Source organism: Lissotriton vulgaris, chromosome 10 (assembly GCF_964263255.1).
Source record: "Lissotriton vulgaris chromosome 10, aLisVul1.2, whole genome shotgun sequence".
Taxonomy (NCBI): Eukaryota; Metazoa; Chordata; class Amphibia; order Caudata; family Salamandridae; genus Lissotriton; species Lissotriton vulgaris.
In genome coordinates this window covers 362761074-362773649 of record NC_141698.1, presented here as the reverse complement: position 1 = coordinate 362773649, position 12576 = coordinate 362761074, and the positions used below count along the sequence as shown (strand labels likewise).

Below are 12576 nucleotides of genomic sequence, written 5' to 3'. Positions count from 1 at the left end.
ATGTTTAATAAAAATTAGTTAATTTTATTAAGCAGCCTGTACTTGAAGCTCCACAGTGATGGCATTGATAATGTTATAGGCGATACCACATAAAATGGTGTCATTCATGTCATCAACAATATCACTGTTAATTCATGATGCTACATATGAAGTTATCATTACCAACATTGACAGTGGTGAGCTGGTGATGCCACATTACAAGAACATTACTAATGTCATTGTGAACATTATTGGTGATACCAGATACAAGAATTTCATTGACGTCATTGACAATACCAGTGGCGAAATAATGATGCTATACTACGAGTACATCATTGATGTCATCGACAATATCATTGGTGAATTGTTGGTGGCATATTACGAGGAAATCATTCTCGTCATTGTCAATATCACTGGTGATGCCACCTTGCAAAGTCATCAGTGAAGTCATCGATAATGTATTTATCGATGCTACATTATGAGGACATCACTAATGTCATTGACAACATCACTGGTTAATTAGTGACACCATAGAGGGAGGATGTAATCAACAATATCACTTGTGAATTGGTGTAACCACTTAGACAAATATAATCGATCGATAATATCTGTGATAAATTAGTTATGCCATATTATGGGAACATTGTTGAAGTCACCAGTGAATTGCTGATTTCACATTATGAGGGCCTCATTGATGTCATCAACAATATCGCTGGTGGTGCCACGTAGGAGTACATCACTGATGCCATCGACAGTCCTCACTAATATTTGGAGGTGCTGCATTACGAGGACACTGTTGATGTCATCCATAATGTCACTGGTGATGCCATGTTATACAGCATATTGTAACTGATATCATAGACAATGCTATTGGTGATGTTTATGTTCAGGAGCAGGGAGAGCCTGAACAATTGGAGAATATCGGGGGACGGTAATCATGTTGCAGTATAACTTAGTATCAGTCGACAAACACATTGAACATTATAACTCTATTATGGAATGTAACACATTCGAGAGAAACTTTCACTAGAATGCCTATTGTTGGTGATGGTTAGCAATGCTGGACTGTGTAAAGAGATTTTCTTTTCTCTACCCGGGATTGCCCCTTTACGTCGGGCATTTAATTATGCTTGATGTTGGAACCTTAACATCCTGTCACTTAAAGAAATGTAATCACATTTTGAAAGTTAATAATAATTATAACTCTTTGATTCAGCAAGCAAATGCCATTTTCTCTTAATGAATTATTTTCAGTACTTATAATAAAATAAATATAATTCAATCCAGAACTAATCTAGGCCACCAGGAGAAGACTTATTGTTTAAGAAGTACCTACAGATTTCCTTATCTCAGACGAGGCTGCCTACCATGATGCACTAGGTTCCACTAGGACACGTTCCTGAAAAATATGGACCGTCAACAATGGCATGAACAGAAGGACAGGGCCACTCTTGATTTTTATTGGTTGTGGGGATCCTATAAAAAAGCGTGTTTCAGTGCACCATGGAGGAACATCCCAGATGTGGAGGAGGCAGTGAACGGTCGAGTGCTAAAAATCAATGCTATATCTAAGCCGAGACAAGCCTCAAAGTGATTCATAGCAAAAGATACAAGATGTATAGTCAAAGGCAGTCAGTGAAGGGGCACAAACGCAACAAAGATATGCAATTACTATATGAAAACTTTAGGCAAGCCATATTAACCTTTTAGTTTGCATGTTAGAATGTGCCAACGGAGACATTTGTATTGAGAAACCAACAAATAGGCAGACTCCATGAAGACTTTCAGTCAGAATGATACTAGGGCATATAGAAGAAGATGTTGAGATACCATTTTTCAAATGAGAAACGTGCTTTTGGACTAAAGGTTCAACTTGAAAAAATATTTGATTTCAGGAAACCCAAGATGCAAATCAGATGACAATGTGCTTTCACATTTTAGGTTACACTTGTTTCTTTAAGTCAACTAAGCTCATATTTTTTGGTTTTCACTTACATTTCCAGGCAACATGATATGAATCATGTTGCATGGAAATGTAAAGTAAAACCTGAGCTCCAACTAGTTGATCAACACAAGGACCACTTTGTCTGCAGACTAAATGCAAACTAAAATAGGAACATTAACTTTATAACTGATAGCGCTTATATTTGTGGTAATATTTACCTGTGATCATCCATGTCTTCTATTTGTCTCTTCACGTAGCTGTCGATACGCTTGCGGTACGTCCTATTTGTCAACTTTCCCACCATTCCCAGTCCATACGGTCGTTTTTCCTTAGCGAATAGCTTCTTCACTGGTATAGCAATCCGCTGTCCTCTTTTTTGCGTATTGACACTAACTACTTCTTGTCTTAATCGGACCTTTGGTTGTGTAAATGCCCCTTCTTTCGTTTTTCTCCACCCTCGCTCCAAAGGGCTAAAACAGAAATTGAAGTCATTGATTTTTTGCAATACCAACTGTTTTTAAACATTAAGACATTTCAAGGATTTTAAGATTAAAAACCAAAAAGTTCTAAGGTAGCCAGAAAATAAACTCTCTGGCACAGAATGATGCATTTGTGAGGGAGCATTATGGGGTAATTAAGAGAATAACAACTAACAAGCAGTGTAGAACGTCAAAGATCACACCAGTGTGTGTCATTTACATATAAATTCAAACTGATGTGCTCAACCTTAGGTGACCCTACTGCTTAGGAATCACTAAATCATGAATATGTTACACAAAATAAAAATGAGCGCTAATAATTATAACGGGTTTATTTTAATACAGTGAACAATGTTCAAAGAAAAGAAAGTCTTTTTTTTCTTTCATCCAGAGGTTGTCGACAGCATCCATTCACTTGAATTCAGTCCAACAGGAGTTGTGTGTTTATATTCAAATCGAGTTTTATTGATTCTTTTATCAACAAGTTATTCAGCCCAGCCAATGTGTTTTGTCCATTAGGACTTAAGCAGGGTTGGTAGCTCCATGTGCCTGGCATCACAATGTAGTATGTAAATCATCCTATTACATGAATTATGAGGGAAGCTGTCCTAACAGTTTCAGATGCAACATCAAACGCAGGAAATCAATCATCATTTAGAGATTCGCTAAAGTGAGGTATTGGGCAGAAATTGACAGGGCCCATTTTATCAATCTCTTACTGACTTCTCCTGCCTTATTTAGATGTAGAGGCATTGTGGCATAGTGGTTCTGTGTGCATCTGTGCTTCATGGCATAGCTGCGCTGATGTCATGAAGCACTGGAATGTCCTGCGCATCTCCTAGAATGTTATGCTTTGTTCATGAGGCAGTTGTAACCCTACTTTGATGCTGGCTGGATGTTCACCTGTGGATGGGATCTTTCTTCTGAAATAAACCAGAACTTATTACCTTCAACTTGTGGATTCCAATTTTACATTTGGCGACGCAGGATGGGATATATTGGAACAAGAAAAGATCTCAACACCTACCTCCAATAATTTTTTTTTTTTTTTAAAAAACGTTTCCACAAACTTTATTTGGAAAAATTTCATGAGGTACTCCCGTGGCATTCAACTTAAGAAGAAGACAAATACTTCGGTGGCATTCAACTTTAAAAGAAGACTTCAATTTCGTCTTTCTCTTATGGTAAGAGAAAACAGAGTCTAATATTTTTCTTTTTTATTGACTCTCACTTTTGGCTATATTTAGCAGCGTGATCATTTTTTTTTTAGAGCTTCGCGACCATCTAATTTTACATTTTTGCGTTGTTTGAACACAGCGCCTTCGATCTGCATCTTTTGAAAAACCTTGCCTGCCCAACGTCCTCGCGAGCTGCCTTCTTGGAAGAGAACGCCATATCGTCCAAGCAGCCTTCAGAGAATTTCGAAGCTTCGGAAACAAACAAACCAGCTTCCTTCATCTCTACGTCTGTGTGCAAGGCTTGCTGGGAAGGACGTAAGCGTGCCACAAAGTACCTTGGGAGTGACGCTGACGTGGGCGCCATCTTGTGCTGGTCATTCTGCTGCTTTCTACTTCGGAGTACACGTCTTACGCTCTAATTGCGTTTCGTGACTCTGACTATCGATAACATTTTGGAAAATTACGCTTAAGTCTTCTGTCTATTCAATGACTGCCACGTATTCTGCAAACATGTAAAGGTACTGTTTTGACTCTCGTTTTCTTCTCCAAGATTTCAACCATTTGTCTATCTTCTGTGACACACTCACTCGAAGCTGCTTTTGTGTGTCCTGCTACTGTGACACACACACACTAAACTCTCACTGCACTCTTACTGGAAGCTGTTCTTCTGTGTGCACTTACTGTGACGCACACACACTAGACTTAATTTTTTTTTTGTTTGCTTTGTTTGTTTTGTTCATCCATTTTATTAGCAACATGCAAAATGTAACTGCCCCCCCTTTCTTCTTGTCCTCACCTGGGGATCCACCTATCAGATGGAAAAAATGGCGAAAAGTGTTTGAAAGGTATGCAAGGGTATGTGGATCTAGCTTGAGTGCCGAAAGAAAGACAGCTTTACTTTTACATTGTCTGGGGGCAGAAGGACAGGAAGTATTCGATCATTTGCCTGATCTTGATGATGGTAGTTTAAATGAGTATGAGATATGTATTGCCAAGCTGGATGAACATTATCTTCCTAGAGTCAGCACAATTTTAGAAAGGTATCATTTTGGTCGGAGAACTCAAATGGAAGAAGAGACAATCGAGAATTATATAACAGCTTTAAGAAAGCTTGCTTCCTCATGTAAATTTGGTGCAAGTCTTGATGAGCATATAAGGGATCAGTTCATGCTTGGATGTTATATTGAAAAAGTAAGGGAGGAATTGTGGCAAAAGGACGAGCCTTCTTTAGATGAAGTGCTTACTATTGCAAAGAGAATAGAACATTCTATCAAGTGTGTGGAAGTCATAAAGAAGAATGGTGAGAACAAAACTGCTAAAGAAATAGTGAATGTTGTAAAATCAACTCCTAAAGTAGGTGACAATCACCAGAAAGACTCTAAAAGTGAAAATGTTTCAAGCAAATTACCACTTTACGACATGCTGTAGAGGGGGAAACTACAAAGGTAGAGTGAATGAGATATTTTATGATTTTGGAAATGAAAGTAATTCAGATGAGCACGTAGATTGTGGTCAAATCTGTATACAGACTGTAAGTGCTGAAGAGGCAAAGAATTCTCCTTCTGATGAAATTCTTGTAGAAGGTTTTCCCACAAAAGTTTTGTTTGATTCTGGGGCAAAAATCACCATTGTAGCAAAAGAGTTTTTCTTGAATAAGTTGGGACAAAAGCTTGAACTGTCTCGCCCTGATATAAGGCCTTTTAGATATGCTGGACAACCCATTAAATTACTTGGGGTTTTTGAAGGGATGATCAATTATAAGAATAGATTGACCAAAGCAAATATTTATGTTTCTCAAAAAGGAGATAGCATAATAAGCTGGTTTGCTCTCAAGGATTTGGGCGTAATACTTGATCCGAACTCCACACCACCTATTGTTTTAAAAGAGCCTTTTCCCTGCACTTCTCAAACTGTTTCACTAGTCTCTCAGGATTTCACTAGTGAGCTGAAAATGAAATTTCCCAAGGTTTTTTCTGAAGACTTGGGGTGTCTGAATGATTATTGTCATTGTATAATTTAAAAAAAAGATGCTGTACCTGTTTGCTGCAAGGTACGAAATGTACCTGTGGCTGTCAGGGAACAGGTTAAAGCTGAACTTGACAAACTTGTCAAGGGGGGCATTATAGAAACAGTAGAGGGAACGGAATGGGTTGCTCCGATTGTTGCAGCTAAAAAATCAGACAACTCTCTTCGTCTCTGTGTTGATTTAAGAGAGCTCAACAAGTGTGTGGTTACAGATCATTATCCTTTACCCAAGATTGCAGACATGCTTATGTTACTTAAAGGTGCTAAAAAAAATTTCAGCACCATTGATCTAAGGTCCGCATACCATCAGATTAGGTTGGAGGAGGATTCGAAGGATTTGACGTCTTTTGTGACACCTTATGGCACTTTTAGGTTTGTCAGACTACCATTTGGCTTAGTATCAGCCGCATCCATTTTTCAGAGGGCGTTAGAAAAGGTTTTAAAAGGTTTAAAAGGTGTTAGAGTCTATCAAGACGATATTCTTGTGTTTGGCATGGATAATTCGCAGCATGATTTTAGGCTCTTTGCTGTGTTAGAAAGACTATGTGGTGCAGGTTTAACTGTCAAGATTGAGAAATGCAAGTTTAGGAAGACTTCCATAGACTATTTGGGCCACACAATCACTGAAGGAGGAATTTTACCTAAAGAGAATTTGATCTCTACCATTTCTAAGATGTCTCCCCCAGAGAACAAGGAAGAATTGATGAGTTTTTTGGGCCTTGCTGAATATTATAGCAAGTTTGTGAGGGATTTTGCCTCTTTGTGTGCCAACATGAGATATTTGTTGAAGAAAGGAGTGGAATTCATTTGGGGAGAAAAATGTCAGCACGAATTTGAAGTCATCAAGGAGAAACTAGCCTCTGCCCCGAAGTTGAGCAGTTTTGATCCTTCTGGAAAATCTATCTTGATTACTGATGCAAGCTTGAAAGGTTTGGGTGCGGTGCTTGTACAGAAATTTGAAGGTACCGAGAAGGTCATTCTTTTTTTGTCAAGGAGTTTAAAGGGAGCTGAAACTCGCTACTCAGTGATTGAGCGTGAAGCACTTGCTGTTTACTGGTCAGTCAAGAAGCTTAAAAACTTATTATGGGGAACCACCTTTGAGGTTAGGACGGATCACAAGCCGCTTTGTGAAATTTTGAAGAAAAAGGGTATTGATGCAGTGTCTGGTAGGATCACGAAATGGGTTGTTGGGTTGCAAGATTACGATTTTGATGTAAAATACCTACCTGGAGTGGAGAACAAGGTGGCAGATGCTTTATCTCGCCTTGTTCCTGTTTCGGAGACTAGTGGTGAGGAAGATTTTGATGAAGATGATGAAATGGTTTGTGTTGTAGAGGAGGCTGTCATTGATAAAGAGAGGTGGTTGAGGATAGTACAAGAAGATTTGATTCTTGTGGAGGTCCTTAAGCTCTTGATGACAGGATGGAAGGTTAAACCTAAATCAAACGAAGGGCTTGAGAAATTTTGGCATGTTAAGGATCAGCTTTCGGAGCAAGATGGTTTACTTTTTAGGGGCACTAGACTAGTTCCACCTCTAGCTCTTCGGGATGAGCTTATGTCTTTAGCGCATATTGGACATTTAGGAGTCTCGAAAACCAAGGAGATTTTGAGGAGGTCATATTGGTGGCCAAATATGGATTTGGAAGTGGAGCGTAAGGTTAGGGATTGCATAGATTGTGCTCTTAGTGAGAGGGTGGCAAAACCTAAAGTCCAGCCTATGGTAGTTAGGGACAGACCGAATGCACCTTGGAAAGAAGTTGGTTTAGATATTTTGGGGCCTATTGTCTCAGCTGGTTGTGAGTGGTATGTTCTTGTCCTTGTTGATTTCTTTTCCAGGTGGCCAGAAATTGCCATTACTCGTGGTATCGAGACTAGGCATGTGGTGGCTTTCTTGGCCAAACTTTTAGCAAGGGAGGGCATTCCTAATACCATTCTCACGGATAATGGTCCTCAGTTAGTCTCTAAAGAGATGGAACAATTTCTGTTAGAACAAGGTGTTAAACACAAAAAATCATCTTTGTACCACCCAGAAACCAACGGTATAGTGGAGAGATTCAACCGTGTCCTTAAAGAAACTATCAGGATGGCTAAGTCTGCTGGCACAGACTGGAGGACAGATGTTTTTAAGAAGGTTAAAGTTTATAGGATATCTCCCCATGCTGTTACTGGGAGGACCCCCTTTGAACTTTTTAGATTGCGTACTCCGAATACCCTTGTGGTGCCTGCATGGGTTAATGATCTGCAACCGAGTTCTCCTGATGTGAGTGATGATTGGATGTTGCGTGAATCTTCTAGAATTGAGAATAGAAAAAGGATTTTTGATGCAAGGAATTCTGTAAAAATCACACCTGTCAAAGTGGGCGATTGGGTGCTTATTAAGAATCCCTGCAAAAACAATAAGGCTCTTTCTTCTACCTTTAAGAAGCCTATTCGTGTCATCAAAGTTTTTAAGAACGCCATCAAAACTGCAGACCATCGAGTTTGGAATTTGAACAGGGTGGTGGTGGTCAGAGATGATCTTGTGGAGGCTTCTTCTAGTCGTCATTGTCAAACTACTAGAGATGAACCTTCCTCACTTCCTCGCAAGTCTGCTAGGGTTTCTCATTCTCCTGAGTATTTAAAAGACTACGTGACTGTGTGATTTATGTTTTAATGATTACTTGTTTATGAAGCACTGGAATCTCCTGCGCATCTCCTAGAATGTTATGCTTTGTTCATGAGGCAGTTGTAACCCTACTTTGATGCTGGCTGGATGTTCACCTGTGGATGGGATCTTTCTTCTGAAATAAACCAGAACTTATTACCTTCAACTTGTGGATTCCTATTTTACAGGCATCACTATGTTTTTGATGGCAGCGAAGCCTCTGGCAGCATGAAAGTCTAAGGAAGAAAAAATGATCTATGTCCCCTACAAGCTGGATGAAAACTCCTAATGCATCAGCGATTTTTTGAATTACGGAAACAACCTGTTTTGGGAGTTTGCTTTAGAAAACAAAAAAGAATGTTAAAGGTCAGCCAGGCTAACAATATTTTTGGGGTCGGGTTGGCATTCTGAAGATTCACTGAAATAGCTCCCTCTGTGTTAGAAGCTCTATCGGCAAAAAACACAAAAAACTAAATCACTACTTAACGGGTTGAGAATTTGTCATGTGGTGAGAGTGCCACATCTGCTGCCCATGCTGCCTGAGGGTCCACATATCGACCTTTAAATGAGGGCCAATCACTGTAAGTTAAATACAGAATGTCAGATGTAATGTATAGTGATGTCTCTCTCCTCCACAGTGCCTGTCCCTACCTCTTTATTCACCACTTACCTTTCTCTCCTCTCCCCCTTGCCTCTTTCTAGTCTCAAAATCATATTTGCTAACCCTGTAAATGATTGTCTTTCTTGTATAAAAAAAATAAAAAACTAATATTTATTCCTTTATTGTTGGCCAGAGTATTTAATGTATGTGTGTATATATATATATATATATATATATATATATATATATATATATATATATATATATATATATATATATATATATATATATCACAGAAAAAAACATAGGTTTTACACACGTTATAGTTAGGAAGTAGCATTTAAAAAACCTATGAAATTCACTGAAAAAACCATAGGTTTGACACATGTTATAGTTAGCTGGAAATTTTACTGACATAAAACCAATGAAATTCCACGTTATAGTTAGTTGGACTCACTATAACTTGCGCGTGCAATGCACTGCTGATGACGTCACATATTACATCACTCATGACATCACTGATGCCACCATCCAGTGAATATGTGTCTTTCTGAAAAATAAATATTAGTGAGTAATGTTTAAATATTTAAATATATATATTAGTGTTTCACTTTGTGTATAAGTGGCTACATGTGTTGGTAAGTAGCTACATGCGTATGTATATGGGTTATTAGATGTTTCTCTTAGTATCAGTATGAGTATCTATATGGTTTGGTGGGGGTATTACTTAGCACATAGATGCATGAGTGTCTGACTCTCTGTTTGTATGTGTTTTGAAGACAGCATATGTGCAGGAGTGTATGGGTGGATGAGTGTGTATATGTGTTTGTTAGTGAGTGAATGACTGTCTCACTAGTGTCTTTATCAGTAACGACATATGTTTTAATCTAGTATATGTGAATATTGATGTATATAAGTGAGTATATGTGAGAGTAAGAGATTGAAAGAGTTCCTGTTTAAATAAGTATGTGTTTCTATAAGTGATTGTTTAAGAGAATAAATATGTGTAATTTTCAATAGAAGTAAGGTGGAAGTGTGTGTATAACTCTATATTCAAATAAATGGATGTTCAATAGTTTATTTGCACGTGTGAGTATGTGTGTGAGTAACTTTTCGATGATTGTCGGTGTGTAACAGGATGTATAGGTGTATCACTTCATATGATGAGTGAGTATATGTATGAGTGGATGTGTATATAGATGGTGGAATTACTGAATTACTTGTTGTAACTGATATGGGTATCTGCATTTTTTTTAAATTTCAGTTTCTATTTTTGAATATTTGTTTCAAGGGTTACATTACAGTGAAAGGAGGTCTGTCACTATGTCACAAGGATGGTGTCATCAGTGATGTCATGAGTGATGTCACTGACCATGTCATGAGTGATGTAATATGTGACGTCATCAGCAGTGCATTGCACGCGCAAGTTATAGTGAGTCCAACTAACTATAACGTGGAATTTCATTGGTTTTATGTCAGTAAAATTTCCAGCTAACTATAACATGTGTCAAACCTATGGTTTTTTCAGTGAATATATATATATATATATATATATATATATATATATATATATATATATATATATATATATATAATAAATGTATATATATATATGTATATATATATATATATATATATATGTATGTATATATATATATATATATATATATATATATATATATATATACTACTATTATAAAGAAAGAACTTGCACCTTTTGGCCAGGTAAACTCGGGAACCACAGCGCCAATCTACACACCCGATGTATCTATGAAAATGTCAGGGTGTGTAGATGGACATAGGCGACATTAAATAAAAAATAAAAAACGTAAATTAAAAAATGAAAATTTGTAAACAAAGTAGTCCCCTAAAACAAGCGCCGGCCGCGACGTAGCGCTGATCGCGACCTACACATAACGTAATGACGATATGCGGGGAGGAGCAGTGACTTGCGATGAGGAGTGGACTTGCAGCGAGGAGTGGCAGTACTAATGACGATATGCGGGGAGGAGCGGTGACTTGCGGTGAGGAGTGGACTTGCGGCGAGGAGTGGCGGTAAGGCAAAGGCAGGCGAGAGGCGGGAGGCGGGGGGCACAAGGCGCAAGGCGCAAGGCACGAGGCGGGAGGTGGTAGGGGTAGGCGGTATGGCCAATGTCGGGGCGGGCAGCGGGCGGGAGGCTCAAGGCTGAAGGCAGAATGCGGGAGGCAGGAGGCGGGAAGCGGGAGGCGGTATGGCCAATGTCGGGGCGGGAGGCGGGAGTGATGCGGTCTGGGCAATGTGGGGGGGTGCACAGAGGCTTAAAATGCTGCCCCCAGCCGGGGCTGGCTGTTAGTATATATATATATATATATATATATATATATATATATATATATATATATATATATATATATATATATATATATATATATATATATATTTATATCTCCAAAGTTAGCTTTGTGCTCTGGACCCCTGCCCCTTGCAGCGGAGGGCCTGGACGGGGTAGCCACTCCCCAGGTATCCAAAATCAATTCCACACGGTGAAGAAAGGAATGTCCAGGCCAGCTTTGCAGTTTCAAAGAGCTTTAATGTTCAGCTCCTACCCAACGCGTTTCGAGGTAAAACCTCTTGATCACGAGCGTGAGTGTGAGTGATTTCATTGCTTAAGTATGGTCACATGACCTTCAGAAAACATGGTAAACAGACTCGTGAGAAAGTCACTTAACATTTTCTGGTATTCATTGCAATGCATAAATTAAAAGCAATAAACGAATAGCACATATATTGGAAAATGCTTATAAGTGAAGAAAATTAATTAATAAATGGAAAAACATTACGTTTCAAAGACATTGCATTATTTCATCATGCTCAGCCTCTCATGTTATGGACTCAGAGAAATAAGCGGCGCGCAACGCAAACGGGATCATGTTGGTCCGGTTTAACATTATGTATTGCAAAGTGCAACTAAAATAACAATAGCAAGTCCAAGACGGGTCTCAACACTTTATCAATGTTCGAAGAATATTGCATTAGGTAATCATGCAATATTGATGTTACCTCAAACGCATGCTTTTCCCTATTAAACGGGCACATTGTTGTAATGTCTGTCTGTCGTGTTTACATCTCTAATACACAGATGTTCGTCATTGCAGCCCAAGTGGGCATTGGACTAGGGGTGCCTGTCTGTGTCCGTTATTTCGCCCCAGTGGGCATGCAGTATATATATATATATTCATCCCAAATGTTCCCGTAGCAGAGGGAACTGCTTGCATTGGTGCCCGCGTGACATATGAAAACACATACAGGGAAAACATGGCAAGACATCAAGTATTTGGGACTAGCATTCATCCCCACACAAGAACGGGGGGGTGATAGACTGCAAAAATTGAGACGGTTGGAGTCGAAACTTATAATCAAGTTCAAAACAAAACAGCCCAGGGGTTTGAACGCAGATGAGGAAATGCATGTGCACTTATAGAAACAGAAAAAATGACTAAAAGAGGCCTATAATTTACATGTATTGACTTTGGTATGAATTCCGTGTGAAAGAGTAACTGAAAATATGGCCTATGTGATAACATATTGGGTAAAAGTGTGGTACATAGGGCACTCAGCCCGACAAACAACTAAGATAAGACCAGATACTTTGAAACATATATAAAGATGTGCCTAACAAAAAGCACAATTAGAATATGAACCAGTAATTAAGTAATTGAATGCACCGTCCAATCAAGAATTATAA

The 12576-nt window shown here is 38.8% G+C and overlaps 1 protein-coding gene across 4 annotated transcripts in view; it reads right to left on the bottom strand.

Moving 5' to 3' along the window:
* Nucleotides 1-12576, bottom strand: part of RHBDF1 (rhomboid 5 homolog 1) — a 448564-nt gene that overhangs the window by 104543 nt on the left and 331445 nt on the right. For all 4 annotated transcript variants that reach the window (XM_086941148.1, XM_086941149.1, XM_086941151.1 and 1 more), the window contains one exon: nt 2143-2394. In XM_086941148.1, coding sequence (XP_086797274.1) covers nt 2143-2394 — 252 coding nt within the window. The remainder of the gene's footprint in view (nt 1-2142; nt 2395-12576) is intronic.